Here is a 19419-nt window from a genome sequence, read left to right as displayed (position 1 = left end):
TGGCAAATATGGGGTAGCTGCTTCGGGCCCCACAAAAATGACTGTGCCTAGGGCAGCTACCCCTTTTGCCCTGCCCTAAAGACGGCCCTGGCTGTTGGAAGAATTCAACAGCTGACCCAAGGAAACCATATTCCTTTAAACAGATAAGGGGAGATTTACTGGAGGACCGAGGCAGGGAGATGCGATGTTTTCAGGAAGCTTTGTACATTACCCTGCCAGCCCCTCCTACCAGTCATGATCTGCCTGCATTTTACAGAGAAGCACTGAGACCCAGTAATGACATTACTAGGTCCAAAATAAGGTATGTAATGAAAACATATATATATATATATATTTTTTTTTTTAAATAAAACCAAACATTAGTGTGTTGATGAAAGGGGAAAAAAGGAAGCAGCAAACTATAAGCAGATTAAACTTCAGCATTAGAAGTTTAATTTAATGTTGTAAGAGCAGCTTCATACTGGCAGAATGGCAGAGTCCGGTGACCAGTACACTCTTCAGGTCGCTTGTCCTGTAATTGTTGTTGTAGCTCAGCAGACACTGAATAACAGACACATAAAAGGGAATATGGGGGGGGTCTGTAGACTGGAAATCCACAAATGATGTATTATGGTGAAAAATCATAATCAGCAAGCTTTTATTCTATGAAAATGTCAGATGCACTTTACATGAAATGTTACATTACCATAAAATGAATATTGAACTAAATATATTCAGCTTACATCTACAAAGTAGAATAGAAAAAATATAATACAGTTTATGGGTGGTTTGGCAGAGGTGCCCGTCCCAATAGATCCCCCGGTGACAGGTTCCCCATGAAGAGCAGAGTTCCGTATTCTTACACCCCCTCTTGTGCTAAGTTTGGGAATCGTTATTTGCTAGCAACTGCAGACAGCTGATCTCTTATCCTGCCTAATCCGTCCAGCATGGTGTCCAGGGTTTCTTTGCTGAGTTCCATGGTCAGTGTGGATGTCGCTGGGTCCAGCCCACACAGATCTGGGTCCTCTTGAATCTAACAAAGACACAGGGAGACATACATGACATATGGAACCCATTCATTCGCTAAACACTAATGGAAGGGAATGGTATTTGCTACATTTTGGAAAAATGAACAGCAATTATTGGCAGTTTTCTCTTGAAAAGAGTTCAACGTACATTCATTAGCCTCTTCCTGCCCAACCCCGGCACTACTATAGCAAAGTCTTTACACCTGATGGGGAGCGGGAAGGACCAGCCAATCACGTGATCATTGTGATTGGCTGTCACAGTGGTCACTTGATCAGGAGCCAGTCCTTATCTGTCTCAAAAAAATGCTAAAAAATTCATATGGGTACAATGTTGCATGACCGCACAATTGTCATTCAAAGTGTGATAGCACTGAAAGCTAGAGGTGGTGAAAGCGTCCGGACTGGAAGGGGGTGAAAGCGTCCGGACTGGAAGGGGGTGAAAGTGTCCGGACTGGAAGGGGGTGGAAGTGTCCGGACTGGAAGGGGGTGAAAGTGTCCGGACTGGAAGGGGGTGAAAGTGTCCGGACTGGAAGGGGGTGAAAGTGTCCGGACTGGAAGGGGGTGAAAGTGTCCGGACATGAAGTGGTTAAACAATATTTGCTCATCCTGGCATTCCTCCTTAAGGACAGTGTCGCCCCCTAGGTACCGATATGAAAGTCACATATATTTACTTAGTTAATAAAGAAACCACGGCTTCCCAGACTGACACCCACCTTCATCTGTAGTAGGCACGTCGGCACAGCCATTCTAGTCACTGAATCTGATGAGGTTTTTATATCGACCCTCCAGTCCAGATCTACAAGCCGAGGCAGCGAGACTGCAATCAGAAAGGAGAGGGTTAATGGTGAGGATACAGTATACATATATAAAGCCACCAAATCAATCCAATAAAACTGTGACTTCCAGAAAATAATCGAAGGCCCCATTATTGAGATCCTCAAAACCGCTTTTTATGACCTTTGTGGCCCCTGGATTCGTTTCATGTATTTAGTGGAGTACTGAACTCTCTGTTCTGAGCAGATATTCTAATCCCTGCCAAAGGGTCTACCCAGGGCTTTCTTTCTGCCGGAACGCGGCGGTACTGCGTTCCGCCACCTTTTTCTTCTTGTCCCCGCTCACCGACTGCCTCTGCAGAGCTGACAAGCTATGCAGAGCAGCGAAAGTGACAGGTGCCGGACGCGGCTTGTTTATGTCATGCTTGCGCGTGCCCGGCACCTGTCACTGCCGCTGCTCACAGCCGGTGAGCGGGGACATGCACGCTTCACCCCCCCCCCCTCTACCGCCAGCGTGTAAACATCGGGGGCGCGGACGATGGGCGAGGACACTATGCACGCTTCACCGCCCCCCCCCGCCGGCGTGTAAACATCGGGGGCGGCGCGGCGACATCAACGGCAGTGACAGCGTGGACGCAGGGGCCGTACAGCTTGGAGTAGGTAAGCTGCGCTCGGCTCCCTGTCACTGACTGCAGTATCATGTATTGCTCTAAATTTTTACTCTCTCCCCAGCCTGTGCCCACCTAAACTATCCCAACCACCTGTGCCCACCTAAACTATCTGAGCCCACCTAAACTATCCTCACCCACCTGAGCCCACCTAAACTATTTCAGAACGCAATTGCTCAGCGCTCAGCGGCGCCGATCGAGAGCGCCCCTCCTGTGCATGAGGAACAGGAAAGATAAATTCAGTGATGGACGGTATTTTTTGGAGGAAAAGGTGGCAACCCTAGGGGAGCCTGTAGGAGCAGGCACATCTACCAGACAGGGTACACATGCATGCTAGACTGATTTTATATCTATGCTGGACGTTTACAAACGGCCTGCCATGATTTTATATCTATGCATGTGTTCCTGGTGTCAGTACGGTACTGATTTTATATCTATGCGTGTGTTTCTGGTGTCAGTACGGTACTGATTTTATATCTATGCATGTGTTTCTGGTGTCAGTACGGTACTGATTTTATATCTATGCGTGTGTTTCTGGTGTCAGTACGGTACTGATTTTATATCTATGCATGTGTTTCTGGTGTCAGTACATTAGTCATTTTATATCTATGCATGTGTTTCTGGTGTCAGTACGGTACTGATTTTATATCTATGCGTGTGTTTCTGGTGTCAGTACGGTATTCATTTTATATCTATGCATGTGTTTCTGGTGTCAGTACATTAGTCATTTTATATCTATGCATGTGTTTCTGGTGTCAGTACATTAGTCATTTTATATCTATGCATGTGTTTCATGCAGATCATGCAAGAGGCAGCCGGGGGTCCGATGACATCATTTCCCTTATATGGTATGTACGGGAAATGATGTCATCGGAAGCCCCTCCCAAATTTTACTTGCATTCCTGTTCTCTAAAGGGGTGGTCCTAGGGTTTGATGGGGGCGTGGCCAGGTTTGGGTGGGGGAGTTCCACCACCTTTCCTCTGAGAAAAAAAGCCCTGGGTCTACCTAGAAATAAATGCCCTGGAGCAAATTGAGACCCTCACTAGAAGGAGGTGGGCGATATTCCTCATCTCCGGACGCTTGGAAACATTATGGGGTGTCCATAAAGGATGCCAATTACTACTGTACAGGTGGGTGTCATTGTTCTGCTCCCGTCCCTCCCCTTCGTATGGGACCTTAGCCCTATGTTTGTGCCCCCCTTCCTTCCCATCCTTTACTACCCCTTACTCCCCCCACCCCCAATCAATTTACTGTCCCTCCTCCAGCCCCCCCCCCATTCCTATATTTCCCTCTTTTCTCCTATACTTTTCTTCCCCACATTCCCTCCCATCCTATATATTCCCCATTCCTATAGCGTCCCTCTTCCTTCTTCTCTTACCCCCCCCCCCCTTTCCCCTATCCTTTTCCTATCCCCTCCCCATCCCCCCTTCTCATTTCAATATTGTCCACGTCTCCACTTCTCTTAACCCCCCACAATTCCTATATCATCCATCTCCCATCTTACCTTACTTGCCTCCAACTTTTTCCCTATCCTTTTCTTACACCCACCCAGGGGCGGACTGACAACTCATGGGGCCCCCGGGCAATAGGGGATTGTGGGGCCCCTGTGTCCTTGCCCAAATTAAAAAAAGACTATGAAAAAGGTACCAGGGGCATCTCATGGGGCCCCCTACTGACCCCGGGCCCTCGGGCAGTGCCCAAGTTTCCAAATGGTCAGTCCGCTCCTGCCTCCACCCCATCCTTAAAGTGTTACTAAACCCACAACAGTAAAATCAGTCTGTATCTGCAGTAAAGCATGCTTGTTATACTCACTGTGGAACCTAAGGGATTAATCCTCCGCATTGTGCAAAAATGAAAATGAAAGCAGCCCTATCCTATTATGCCCGGTGTATTGCTTCACACTGGCCTGAAGATCTCTTCTTCCCTGCTGCTGGCACCACTCTGGAGACTGCTAGCCGGGATAAGAGGTGGAGTGCAGTTGGTGTTACTCCACATGGGACAGGAGCCGGCACTACAGAGGAGGAATCGGCTTATGCAGCTCTTGCCCCAGACTACAGCTCCAACTACAAGTAGTCCCTCTGCATTGCACTCTGATGCTCTGGGATGGGGGGTCAGCAAGCCCAGACCGAGATCTACCGGTCACCTGGCTGAGATCTACTGGCTGCTGACCCCCAATCTATGGGCTGCTTTACCCACCACGTAATGATCCCTTGTCATATTTGGATGTCTATTGTGCCCCTTGTGCTCCTCTTTTCATATCTTTTTGTCTTTAATAAAAATCTTATTATGTAAACCCCGTGACTTTCTTCTCTATTATGCATTTGAAGAAGACGGGAAAATGTGCACTTACTGCTGGTGTTCTGAGCTTCGTTCCTCCATGTAGACCTGTAGATAAAACACAGGAAAAGAAGAGTGAAACCCAAAGTATAATATATTTTCCATGTCTCTGGCATTGTTCCTGCATACAGAAATCATTTTTTTGTTAATCTGTTACAAAGTTCCCTACCTGGGATTCTCGACAGAATCATCACTACCTGCTGAAGGTTGACACCACTAAGCCACTGCCTCACAATTAGCAGATGTGTTGTCAGCCTAGCATGTGTGCTCCTTCAGCAGGCAAATGGGCTGCCTATTACCCCAGGTTCAAACCTAAGTGTTTACTGCCGCGTTTTGCAAAAACGCAATAGAGTACATTTAACATGATTTCTTATGGGACACATTCACATCTCCGCGTTTTCACCCGGTGCATTTTTTGGAAGGAGTCAGGGACTTTTTTGAATGCAAAACATTGCGTTTTTGGTTCTATAGACTGCAATGGGAATGCTGCAGAAAAGCATGTAGTGCATTTTTGCTGCGTTCTGCATTTAAAATCTGTCTAGCAACAAGAAGTAAAAAAAAAACAATACACAAAACGCATCACAAACACGTCAAAAACGCAAGTGCAAAAATGCTAAACGCAATACAGAAACGCCTAAAACGCAACCTGCAGAGAGGTGTGACCCTAGACTTAGACTTCTCAACTGCCAACTATGGCTAAAGTTACACATTTTTAATGCTATGAAGCAAGTCATAAAAGTAATCAGGGGCAGACAGAACAGGGATGAGCTGTTATTATTATGCAGGATTTATATAGCGCCAACAGTTTGCTCAGCACTTTACAATATAAGGGAGACAATACAGCAACAATACAGTTCAATACAAGAAGGTTAGGAGGGCCCTGATCCTCGGAGCTTACAATCTAAGAGGGAGGGGCTAGTGCTACAAAAGGTAGTAACTGTGGGGGATGGACTGGTTGGAAGAGTAGAAGATTCCAGTATTAGCTGAGGGCAGGATAGGCTTCCCTGAAGAGATAGGTTTTCAGAGATCGCCTAAAAGTGAGCAGAGTAGGCGATAGTCTGAAAAATTGGGGTAGAGAGTTCCAGAGGATGGGGGAAGCTCTGGAAAAGTCCTGGAGATGAGCAAGGGAGGAGGAGACAATGGAGCTAGAGAGCAGGAGGTGGAGAAGACGATTTCGTTGATATTTAGAAACAAGATCGGTGATGTAATTTGGGGCAGAGTTATAATTGGCTTCATACGTTATTGTTAGTGTTACCATTTACCTATATCTAAGGTACAAAGTCCTATGAAGTTTACTGTTGCACAGCCTGGTATTTAGTATAAGTGTCCTATATTTTTGAATCCAAGTCTGCAATGGCTCTGTCACCACCGTCTGAGTCCTTTGTGGTATTTCCACAGTAATACATACAGAGAAGAAGACTGTACAATTCAAAATCATGTGACAAGGCATTGAAGACGAGTCCAGAAGAATTAATTCACACTGATGGTTGGGGGGGTGGTAACACTGCGGTTGAGCTATGCTTTTACCACCTTTTAATTGCTACCTGCTTTAACAGTGGCCAGGGGTGTACACATGAAATGCAGCACAGTGGCTAAATGGTTAGCATTTCCGCCTGGCAGTACTAGGGTCATTGGTTCAAATCCCAACCACGGAACCACCTGCCTGTCCATGGGCGTCAGGGCTTTAACACCCACATTCTGCACATACGTGTCCATGGGCGGCAGAACTTTCTATGTTCCCAGCATAGTGATTGAGCTGTCAAAGACGACTCTTGATCTTTACTAGTGGGACTGGCTCCTGATCAAGTGACCACTGTGACAGCCAATCACAATGATCACGTGATTGGCTGGTCCTTCCCGCTCCCCCTCAGGTGTAAAGACTTTGCTATAGTCCAAAGACATGCTGGTAGGTGACTTGGCTCCTGTCTAAATGGGCCCTAGTATGTGTATGTATGAATGTGAGTTAGGGACCTTAGATTGTACGCCCCTCGGGGGCGGGGACTGATGTGAATGTACAATATATATGTAAAGTGCTGCGTAAATTGACGGCGCTATATAAGTATCTGAAATAAATAAATGCGTCCACCAAACACAACCTATTCAAGTGAATGGGGCTGCTCTGAATGCGCCCTGAAACGGCATGCAATGCACATGGTTGTGGCGTGCTGGTGCGGGGTTCAAGGGGTTAAAGCAGGCGGCAGGGAGGTGAGCCAACACATCCTCGCTGCCTGTTAGATGCTCTCTGAGAAGTGATCTGAATGTAGATCACTCTTCAGAAAGCATAGATAGTGTGGATAAGCCCTAAATCTGCACACACTGGGATTCACGCATCTAAAATGAAACATATGTAAAGCCAAAGCCTTAGGACATTTACAAATCTGCAGCTTTTATTCCAATAAGACCTGGTGATCCTGCCATGAAGGTCCTGGTTCAGGCACTTCCTAGAAAGGGGTGAAAACTCTCTGTCCCTGTGTATTTGTTTCCTTGCATCGTCGCCCTGTCACTACATGCAGCGGATGTAAACAGGGGGCACAATTGGGAAACAAGGACACACCCTACAGAAGGAAGTGCCTGAACAAGAATCTTCATTGCAGGAGCAGCACATATTTTATACTATTTTAATAAATGCTGAAGATATATAGAATATAATGGTTAGACTCACCTCTGCTCTGATCCAGTGGTGGGTCTCCCCTACTCCCCCTCTATGGGAGTTTTACATGGAGCTCCAGTACCGTGGCCACTCAGAAAAGCTGTTTTTAAACTGTGAAGTGGCATATGGTTCAAGAAACCCTTCACTACACCTAAGCCATGCCCCTGTGCTGCCAGAGTCCTGCCTGCATCCTCATGCCTCATTGTCTTCTGTGCCTGCGGCATCAGCCTCCTCTGTACCTCCGGAGTCCCACCGTGCTTCAGAGTCCTTGAGCTTCATCCATGCCTGCCTCCAGACCACAGTGTTTTCCACCACGCTTCCTCAGCTGTCAGTGTTCACAGTTCCTCTGATTTCAGTGTTACCCCAGTTCATCCTGTGTCTTCTTGTGACCCCAGTGTGCCTTGAGACTCCAGTGCATTCAGTGTGGCCTCTATCATCTGGTGACCCCACTGCACCCCTGTGCTCCTCGTGACTCCAGTGTGCCCCCGAACATCCCGTGCCATCTTGAGACTCCAGTGCATCCCAGGGCATCCAGTGACCCAATGCATCCTGTGACTAAAGTGCACCCTAATAAATAATATGACATCTGGTAACTCCAGTGCACCCCTCGACTCCAATGCACCCCAGAGCACCCGTGTCATCTTGAGATCCTACTTCACCCTGTCACTAAAGTGCACTCCAGAGCATCCTGTGTCATCTAATGACCTCAATGCACACCATGACTTCTGTGAACCCCAAAGCATCCTGTGTCATCTAGTGACCTCAATGCACCCCATGACTTCTGTAAACCCCAGAGCATCATGTGTCATCTAGTGACCTCAATACACCCCATGACTTCTGTGAACCCCAGAGCATCATGTGTCATCTAGTGACCTCAATACACCCCATGACTTCTGTGAACCCCAGAGCATCATGTGTCATCTAGTGACCTCAATGCACCCCATGACTTCTGTGAACCCCAAAGCATCATGTGTTATCTAGTGACCTCAATGCACCCCATGCCTTCTGTGAACCCCAGAGCATCATGTGTCATCTAGTGACCTCAATGCACCCCATGACTTCTGTGAACCCCAAAGCATCACGTGTTATCTAGTGACCTCAATGCACCCCATGACTTCTGTGAACCCCAGAGCATCTTGTGTCATCTAGTGACCTCAATGCACCCCATGACTTCTGTAAACCCCAGAGCATCATGTGTCATCTAGTGACCTCAAAGCACCCCATGACTTCTGTAAACCCCAGAGCATCACGTGTCATCTAGTGACCTCAATGCACCCCATGACTTCTGTGAACCCCAGAGCATCATGTGTCATCTAGTGACCTCAATACACCCCATGACTTCTGTGAACCCCAGAGCATCACGTGTCATCTAGTGACCTCAATGCACCCCATGACTTCTGTGAACCCCAGAGCATCACGTGTCATCTAGTGACCTCAATGCACCCCATGACTTCTGTGAACCCCAGAGCATCACGTGTCATCTAGTGACCTCAATGCACCCCATGACTTCTGTGAACCCCAGAGCATCATGTGTCATCTACTGACCTCAATGCACCCCATGACTTCTGTGAACCCCAAAGAATCATGTGTCATCTAGTGACCTCAATGCACCCCATGACTTCAGTGAACCCCAAAGCATCATGTGTCATCTAATGACCTCAATGCACCCCATGACTTCTGTGAACCCCGGAGCATCATGTGACCCTAGTACACTACAGTGAGCCCAGTGACTCTAGTGCACCCCATGTCATAATGTGATCCCAGTGTGCCCCAAGATTCCAGTGCACCCCAGAACATCTGGTGTCATCTAGTGACCTCACTGCACCCCATGACTTCTGTGTACCTCACAGCATCCTGTGTCCTCTAGTGAGCTCAATGGGCCACTGTGCGCCCTGTGACTAAAGTGCACCTAGAGAATGACATCTGGTGCAGCCTGTTACTCCAATGCACCTTAAAGCGTCTTGTGTCATCTTGTGACCCTAGTGCGCAACTGTGCGCCCCATGTCCGCAATGCACCCAGAACATCCTATGTTACCTATTGACCCCAGTACACTTTGGGAGTTCAGTGCACCCCAGAGCAATCCTGTGTCACTTGGTCACTCCAGTGCACCCCATGACTCCAATGCATCCCAAAGCACCCTGTGTCACCTTGTGACTGCTCTGCGCAACACTCCAGAGTATCCTGCGTCATCTGGTGATTCCAGTGCACCCCATAGCATCCTGCGTCATCTGGTGATTCCAGTGCACCCCATAGCATCCTGCGTCATCTGGTGATTCCAGTGCACCCCATAGCATCCTGTGTTATCTGGTGATTCCAGTGCACCCCATAGCATCCTGTGTTATCTGGTGATTCCAGTGCACCCCATAGCATCCTGTGTTATCTGGTGATTCCAGTGCACCCCATAGCATCCTGTGTTATCTGGTGATTCCAGTGCACCCCATAGCATCCTGTGTTATCTGGTGATTCCAGTGCATCCCATAGCATCCTGCGTCATCTGGTGATTCCAGTGCACCCCATAGCATCCTGTGTTATCTGGTAACCAAGTGTGCCCTGTCACTCCAGTGCACTGCAGAGAATCCTGCGACATCCAGGGAACTCAGTGCACCACTGTGCGCCCTGTGACTAAAGTGCACCCCAGAGAATCCTGTGTCATCTGGTGACTCTATTACATCCCATGAGTCCAATGCACCCCAGCAGGGGCGGACTGACAACTCATGGGGCCCCCGGGCAATAGGGGATCATGGGGCCCCTGTGTCCTTGCCCACACTCAAAAAAGCCTATGAAAAAGGTACCAGGAGCATCTCATGGGCCCCCTACTGACCCCGGGCCCTCGGTCAGTGCCCAAGTTTCCAAATGGTCAGTCCGCCCCTGCACCCCAGAGTATCTTGTTCCATTCAGTGACCCCAGTGTGCCACTCTGCACCTGGTGACTTCAGTGGACCTCCAAGCATCCTGTGTCTTCTAGTAACTCCATGCAGTTGTCTGACTTACTGTGAGCTGGGCTGGATTTACATTTCATGAGCCCCCCCCCCCCAAAAAAAAACCCCAGCAATAATCAACACACTCGCCCCTAAGCATAAATTCCTTCTGCAATTTAAAATTCTCCACCAAGAAAAATGCTAAATTCCCCATTCTCACTGTCCAAATCCCCCTCTCAGCACACATCTTTGCCCTCCACTCCCACCTTCCAGCTCAGATCCCCCCAAATTCCCCACAAATCAGCCCTCCTAGCACACATCCTCTTTCCTTCTAAATCTCCCCTCCTAGCATAAATTCTCCCCCCAAATACCCCCTCCTACCTTAAATCCTCTCCCCCAAATCCCCCCTCCTAGCACAAATCATCTCCCCCAAATCCCCCCTCTTAGCACAAATCCTCTCCCCCAAATCCCCCCTCCTAGCACAAATCATCTCCCCTGAATCCACCCTCCTAGCATGAATCCTCTCCCCCAAATTCCCCCTCCTAGCACAAATCCTCTCCCCCAAATTCCCCCTCCTAGCACAAATCCTCTCCCCCAAATTCCCCCTCCTAGCACAAATCCTCTCCCCCAAATTCCCCCTCCTAGCACAAATCCTCTCCCCCAAATTCCCCCTCCTAGTGTAAATACTCCCCCCAAATCCCCAGTCCTGCATAAGTTCTCCCCCCAAATCCACCCTCCTAGCACAAATCTTCTCCCCTATATCCCTCTTCCTACTACAAATCCCCTCAAATCCATCCGCTTAGCACAACCCTCTCCAAATTACTCTACCCAGCACAAATCGCTGTGCCCCCCCTCCCCAATTCTCAAATCTTCTCCAATTCTGCCCCCTAACACATACATCCCCTCCCATTCCTCCTTCTAGCACAAATTCCTACCCTCCCCATTACGTTTCCCAGTACAAACACCGCTCCCCCCCCCCCAATCTTACAGACATAATGAAGAGGTGCGAGCTCTCTGTGCCCCCGCCCCCCCCGGCCTTCCATGAACATTGCACCCACATCCACTGCAAGTCCAGACAGGAGAAGTGTCAGTGAGGAGAGAGATTGATCACCCGTCCCCCGCCTCCTCTGAACACTGATCATCTCCCGGAACTGTGGATGAAGGGTGGGTAGTTAAGCCGTGTTCTGTCCGATCTAAGAGGATCCTGTGCAATCCCCTGTATGGAGGAGCACAAAACTGACAGGAGCGGGGCGAGCACAGAGATCCCGCACCTCCACCCAGCTATCTTCTTGCTGACAATTCTCCTGTCTGGATTTGCAGCGGGTGTGGGTACAGTGTTAATGGGGGGGCCAGCCTAGGGAAGGGGGCACAACTGAAACCTGGGGAAAAGGGAGCACAGCCCACCCCAGCAGCACCCCCTTAGGTCCAACCATGTACAGACAGGTACCCCTCTAGGAAGGGCACCTGTGGGCACGTGCCTACAGTGCCTAATGAAGAATCTGGCCCTGACTGACAGTGCTCTCCACTGCCGCTCTACCCTCAGGTACACTCCGGCAGCCAACCGGATTGTCGTTTTCTCAGTGAATACAAACTCCTGTCCAACACAGAAACTTCTGAAATAACATTAACTGCTTCCCGTCCGCCCTATAGCAGTAATACTACTACATATATATGTGATTCTGCATTTCTGGGTAGGGGGCGCGCGAACCTCTTGAACGCACCCTACCAGCGTTGCTGTTCGCAGCCTTGGCTGTCAATCATCAGGTGATTACTCGCTGGCACCTAGTGACTGAGGAGCATTACAGACGAAGGGAGAAAACTGTAAGTAAGCAATACAGATCTCTCCTGTCAACTCCTGCACACTGCTACGCATGGCTTTGCATAGCAGAGCCATGCAAAGCAGTGTGCTTACAGTGAAGCACACACACACAGCACACAGTAAAACAGCACACAGTTAACCCTTTGATTGCTCCACATGTTAACCCCTTCCTGCCATGTGCCATTAATACAGTTTCAGTTCTTTTTATTAGCAGTGATCACTGGGGATGTCATTGACACCAAGTCAGTTCCCCCCAGTGTCAGAAAGCCTGCCGTAGTCCCACTATCAGTCGCTGACAGCCGCCATTACTAGTAGAAAGAAAAAATCCTAGTATCTATACCGCCATTTGTAGATGCTATAACTTTCACGTAAACCAATTAATTTACACGTATTGGGATTTTGTTTTTAGCAAAGACATGGAGCAGAATACATTTTGGCCAAAATTTATGATGAAATTGTATTTTTTTAATTTTTTTTTCTGGACATGTTTAATAGCAAAAAGTAAAAAAAAGTGTTGGTCTTTTTTTGTTTACAGCACAAAAAATAAAAACCGCACATGCAATCAAATACCGAAAAAAAAGGAAAAAATGGGGAAAAAAAAAGGACGTGAATTTCATTTAGGTGCAGCGTTGCATGACCGCGCAATTGTAAGTTAAAGTAACGCAGTGCTGTAGCGCAAAAATTGGCCTGGTCAGGAAGGGGGGTAAATCCTCTGGAGGGCGAGGGGTTAAAGCCTAAATGAGTTTGGGATCACATCCACTTTAAATAATCCTGCCTGTACCACATACTCAGGAAGAAGCACATTTGGCTCAGATATCACCCCCGAAAAGAAGCCACACTCACACATGGTCCAGGATCATTTTGGTCAGAAGGTTTTTTAGGTTCTGATGGAAGTCACCTGGGAAGACGGACAGAATCTGCTCAGCGGTTGTCAGGCCTTTGTACACCACATGCCGCGTGAGAGTGTGCAGAGCCTGCACCACCTATAAAAGGAGAAAAAGATGTAAGGAACTAAAAGATAGACTATAGAGGATGACACAAAAACACATAAAAGGCCCCAAGTGTGGGTGCTCAGTGCCAATACAGACAGGGGAGAATGGGAGCACCCAGCATGTTCTCCTCCTTCCCAAAGACATGAGAGATGAAACAACATACTGATGATCCTCAATACTTCTTCCTGCCAGTGGCTTAGTGTGGGTTACCAGTGCCCAGGGCAAGGCAAGTATTGTGCCCCATAACCCATAGACTGTTAGCACCCCCAGAGTCCCGTCCATTCAGGTTTGGGCACCAGTTCACAAAAAATGATAATTGGGGAACTGGAGAAAGTACAGAGAAGGGAAACCAACCAAACTGATAAGAGGCATGGAGGAGATCAGCTATGAGGAGTGATTAGAGGAACTGAATTTCTCTCTTGAGAAGAGGAGATTAAGGGGGGATATGATCAGCATGTATAATACATAAGGGGGGGGGGGGGGTATGATCTCCATGTATAATACATAAGGGGGGATATGATCACCATGTATAATACATAAGGGGGATATGATCTCCATGTATAATACATAAGGTGGGATATGATCTCCATGTATAATACATAAGGGGGGATATGATCTCCATGTATAATACATAAGGGGGGATATGATCACCATGTATAATACATAAGGGGGGGATATGATCTCCATGTATAATACATAAGAGGGGATATGATCTCCATGTATAATACATAAGGGGGGATATGATCTCCATGTATAATACATAAGAGGGGATATGATCTCCATGTATAATACATAAGGGGGGATATGATCACCATGTATAATACATAAGGGGGGATATGATCTCCATGTATAATACATAAGGGGGGATATGATCTCCATGTATAATACATAAGGGGGGATATGATCTCCATGTATAATACATAAGGGGGGGATATGATCTCCATGTATAATACATAAGGGGGGATATGATCACCATGTATAATACATAAGGGGGGATACGATCTCCATGTATAATACATAAGGGGGGATATGATCACCATGTATAATACATAAGGGGGGATATGATCTCCATGTATAATACATAAGGGGGGATATGATCTCCATGTATAATACATAAGGGGGGATATGATCTCCATGTATAATACATAAGGGGGGATATGATCTCCATGTATAATACATAAGGGGGGATATGATCTCCATGTATAATACATAAGGGGGGGATATGATCTCCATGTATAATACATAAGGGGGGATATGATCTCCATGTATAATACATAAGGGGGGATATGATCACCATGTATAATACATAAGGGGGGGATATGATCTCCATGTATAATACATAAGGGGGGGATATGATCTCCATGTATAATACATAAGGGGGGATACGATCTCCATGTATAATACATAAGGGGGGATATGATCACCATGTATAATACATAAGAGGGGATATGATCTCCATGTATAATACATAAGGGGGGATACGATCTCCATGTATAATACATAAGGGGGGATATGATCTCCATGTATTATACATAAGGGGGGATATGATCTCCATGTATAATACATAAGAGGGGATATGATCTCCATTTATAATACATAAGGGGGGGATATGATCACCATGTATAAATACATAAGGGGGATATGATCTCCATGTATAAATACATCAGTGGTTCATATAGTGAACTCGTGTAGAGTTATTCCCCCTGAGGTCATCACAGAGGACAAGGGGGCACTCTTTACGTCTGGAGGAAAAGAAATTTAATCTCCAAACACAGAAAGGTTTCTTCACAGTAAGAGCTGTGAGAATGTGGAATAGACTCCCTCAAGAGTTGGTTCTGGCCAGCTCAGTGGATTGCTTCAAAAAAAGTCCTGGATTGTTTCTTAGATACACAGAATATAACTGGATACTAACATTTATAGGTAAAGTTGATCCAGGGAATATCCGATTGCCTCTCGGGGGATCAGGAAGGAATTTTTTCCCTGCAGGAGCAAACTGGATCATGGGGTGTTTTTTGGCTTCCTCTGGATCAACAGTAGGTATAGGATGGTGTATATATAGGATTGCATAAAATTATTTTATTTTTTTCTCCCCTTTTACTGGTTGAACTGGATGGACTTTTGTCTTTTTTCAACCAGACTAACTACAGTATGTAAGAAACATTTTATATATATATACAGTCAGGTCCATAAATATTGGGACATCGACACAATTCTAACATTTTTGGCTCTATACACCACCTCCAAACAGTTGTTTTGGCCACGCCTAATGTTTTTGCTATCTCTCTGATGGGTTTGTTTCACTGATAGTGACAGCTCTTTGGATCTCATCTTGAGAGTTGACAGCAACAGATTCCAAATGCAAATAGCACACTTGAAATGAACTCTGGACCTTTTATCTGCTCATTGTAATTGGGATAATGAGGGAATAACACACACCTGGCCATGGAACAGCTGAGAAGCCAATTGTCCCATTACGTTTGGTCCCTTAACAAGTGGGAGGCACATATGCAAACTGTTGTAATTCCTACACCGTTCACCTGATTTGGATGTAAATACCCTCAAATGAAAGCTGACAGTCTGCAGGTAAAGCACATCTTGTTCGTTTCATTTCAAATCCATTGCGGTGGTGTATAGAGCCAAAAATGTTAGAATTGTGTCGATGTCCCAATATTTATGGACCTGACTGTATATTACATAGCAGGAAATTCCGTCCCGTACTTTACCCCCAAATCCTTTTCCCCATCCAGCACAAATCTCTGTGACCCCTCTTCCCAAAACCCCCCCTCTGCACACAAATCCCCTCTTCTGGCACAAATCCTCTCTCCTCTTCTAGAAAAACTGCTCCTCCCCCCAGCACAAATCCTCCCCCTTTTAACCGTCCCACCCACATCTAGCACAAATCCTCTCCCCTTCCAAACTGAACCCCAGTATAAGTCCTCTTACCAACCTCATGCCCCCCCCCCCCCACCTCAATCACTCCACTCAACATACATCAACCCACAGCACAAACAAAACTTTGTTTAAATGGTTGTAAAGGCTCAAGATTCATTCTGTGCATGATGGTAAAGCACCTTCTGTGTGCAGCTGCCCTCCAGTCCCCCCCCCCCTAAAATTTACCTGAGCCCCATCCAATCCCGCAATGTGTAAGAGAGCCTCGGCTCTCCCGGATCTCTCCCTATTCATTGGCTGAGACAGCAGCGGTATCCATTGGCTCCTGCTACTGTCAATCACAGCCAGTGAGGATATAGCGGGGGCAGGGAAAAGCAGCACTCTGTGTGTGAATGGACACACAAATTAGCGGCTCAGGAGTGAGCCTGCTCAGGTGCCCCCATAGCAAGCTGTTTGCTCTGGGGGCACTTGGCAGGAGGGAGGGTCCAGGAGTGCCAGCAGGGGACTCAAGAAGAGGAAGATCAGGGATACAGGAGGACATTCCTCCTCTCAGCTCATGATAAACGTTGATGCCGAGGAGGAGGCCTAGCTTCTTTCAGCTGTGATGTGTATTGTATCTACAGATAGCTGGCTGTTGCAGAGGGGGAGATCACCAGGAAGAGTCAGCTCCTTAGCACAGCCCCCTCTCGCCTTGTGCATCATTGCACTCTCCTCTCCTAGGAGTGTCTAATTACTGTTTGTGCTGGCCCAGCTCCTCCACCCATCTCTTAACCCTTTATGTAGCAGCCAAGGGAGAGGTGAAGGAGAGTACTATGGAGGGTCACTTGACTGACAGCTGAGTCTGCTGACATCACATCCATGATGGTGTCACCCAGCAGCAGTCTCTGGGCTTCTGGATGTCTACACCAGGGAGTGTTGTACAAATATCTAACATACATTACATGCCATACAATCCTCCGGGCAGATTTCTGTAGAAATGAATCGTCTAATGACAACCTGTCACCCTGCTTATTTGTATATACGTCCCATCCCTCCATCCTTCACCTGAGCCGCTTCCTCTGTTGTAATGGACAGACTGGAGGAAACGCTGTCCATCAAATGTTCTGAGCCAATGGAAGACCTCGGGAAGGAATCTCTGCACAGCTTCTGAACCACATCCTTCGAGGGAGCCTGAGAGACAGAGAGGGAATACAGTGTATGCAGTGCAGTGTATTATACATGTATACCCTGCACCCCTGATGACCAGCCTGGGGCCCCTTTCTAACTTAGTGAGCGGCTATTGGGGCCCTCAAAAGACAGTAGACAGTGCTTTGCTGCTTACTCACAAAAGTAAAGAAAATACATTCGTTAGACTTCAATGTGTGTACAGTGCTATGATCTCAGTGTATGTCCCGTGTATATATGATGTCAGTGTATGTCCCGTGTATATATGATGTCAGTGTATGTCCCGTGTATATATGATGTCAGTGTATATATGATGTCAGTGTATGTCCCGTGTATATATGATCTCAGTGTATGTCCAGTGTATATATGATCTCAGTGTTGTCAGTGTATGTCCAGTGTATATATGATCTCAGTGTATGTCCAGTGTATATATGATCTCAGTGTATGTCCAGTGTATATATGATCTCAGTGTTGTCAGTGTATGTGCAGTGTATATATGATCTCAGTGCTGTCAGTGTATGTGCAGTGTATATATGATCTCAGTGCTGCCAGTGTATATATCTCAGTGCTGTCAGTGTATGTACAGTGCATATATATGATCTCAGTGCTGTCAGTGTATGTACAGTGTATATATGATCTCAGTGCTGCCAGTGTATATATGATCTCAGTGCTGCCAGTGTATATATGATCTCAGTGTTGTCAGTGTATGTCCAGTGTATACATGATGTCAGTGTATGTACAATGTGACTATGATCTCAGTGTATATATGATCTCAGTGTTGTCAGTGTATGTACAATGTATATATGATCTCAGTGTATGTACAGTGTATATAATCTCAGTGTATGTGCAATGTATATATGATCTCAGTGTATGTCCAGTGTATATGTGATGTCAGTGTATGTCCAGTGTATACATGAGCTCAGTGTATGTCCAGTGTATATATGATCTCAGTGTATGTACAGTGTATATATGATCTCAGTGTTGTCAGTGTATGTCCAGTGTATATATGATCTCAGTGTATGTACAGTGTATATATGATCTCAGTGTTGTCAGTGTATGTACAGTGTATATATGATCTCAGTGTTGTCAGTGTTTGTACAGTGTATATATGATCTCAGTGTATATATGATGTCAGTGTATGTCCAGTGTATATGTGATGTCAGTGTATGTCCCATGTATATATGATCTCAGTGTATGTCCAGTGTATATATGATCTCAGTGTATGTACAATGTATATATGATCTCAGTGTGTGTACAGTGTATATATGATCTCAGTGCTGTCAGTGTATGTCCTGTGTATATATGATCTCAGTGTATGTCCAGTGTATATATGATCTCAGTGTATGTACAATATATATATGATCTCAGTGTATGTCCAGTGTATATATGATCTCAGTGTATGTCCAGTGTATATATGATCTCAGTGTATGTCCAGTGTATATATGATCTCAGTGTATGTACAATGTATATATGATCTCAGTGTATGTCCAGTGTATATATGATCTCAGTGTATGTCCAGTGTATATATGATCTCAGTGTATGTCCAGTGTATATATGATCTCAGTGTATGTACAATGTATATATGATCTCAGTGTATGTACAATGTATATATGATCTCAGTGCTGTCAGTGTATATATGATCTCAGTGTATGTCCAGTGTATATATGATCTAAGTGTATGTCCAGTGTATATATGATCTCAGTGTATGTACAATGTATATATGATCTCAGTGCTGTCAGTGTATGTACAGTGTATATATGATGTCAGTGTAATATATGTAACCTGCCCCTTCCTCTCTCACCTTTAATAACAGTGTCAGTGCAGTGAACTCTCCCTCCAGCAGAGCAGACATCTTCCCTGTCATGTGACTCTGATCACATGGCCACCCATCCCCCAGTCGCAGTGCACACTGGGAAGTGTAGTTCCTGGCTCCTCCCTCGTCTCTCTCTCCTGGCAGTGCTGTGCTCAGGGATGATATTAGTGGGTTCCTGAGCACACAACACACCTCCCTCCACAATTCCTTGTCAGGCACACATGATAAACTGTCCAATCATTTCCAAGGGAGCAGAGAGCCATGCCCTAAGGAGGACTACAAGTCTCAGCATGCCTCAGACCTCCAGCTGCTGTGTGTGCCCCTCAGTGTGAGGTGTATGGATCTGTACAGGCCTGTGATGGGAGTACATTTGTCCCTTACGACTGTAC

The 19419-nt window shown here is 46.4% G+C and overlaps 1 protein-coding gene across 1 annotated transcript; it reads right to left on the bottom strand.

The window, feature by feature from the left end:
• Nucleotides 1-620: 620 nt before the first annotated feature.
• Nucleotides 621-19143, bottom strand: COMMD9 (COMM domain containing 9). Its single transcript, XM_089677343.1, has 6 exons — nucleotides 19019-19143; nucleotides 17098-17223; nucleotides 13016-13155; nucleotides 4799-4833; nucleotides 1721-1824; nucleotides 621-1012 (listed from the first exon to the last, which is right to left on the bottom strand). The coding sequence occupies exons 1-6, from the start codon at nucleotides 19079-19081 to the stop codon at nucleotides 872-874; spliced, it is 609 nt and encodes a 202-aa protein (XP_089533469.1). The 5' UTR covers nucleotides 19082-19143; the 3' UTR covers nucleotides 621-871.
• Nucleotides 19144-19419: the final 276 nt, after the last annotated feature.

Source organism: Staurois parvus, unplaced genomic scaffold (assembly GCF_062004578.1).
Source record: "Staurois parvus isolate SC_StPar_1 unplaced genomic scaffold, SC_StPar_1.0 ptg000184l, whole genome shotgun sequence".
Taxonomy (NCBI): domain Eukaryota; kingdom Metazoa; phylum Chordata; class Amphibia; order Anura; family Ranidae; genus Staurois; species Staurois parvus.
The sequence above is the reverse complement of the archived record's forward strand: the minus strand, read 5'-3'. Positions and strand labels throughout refer to the sequence as shown.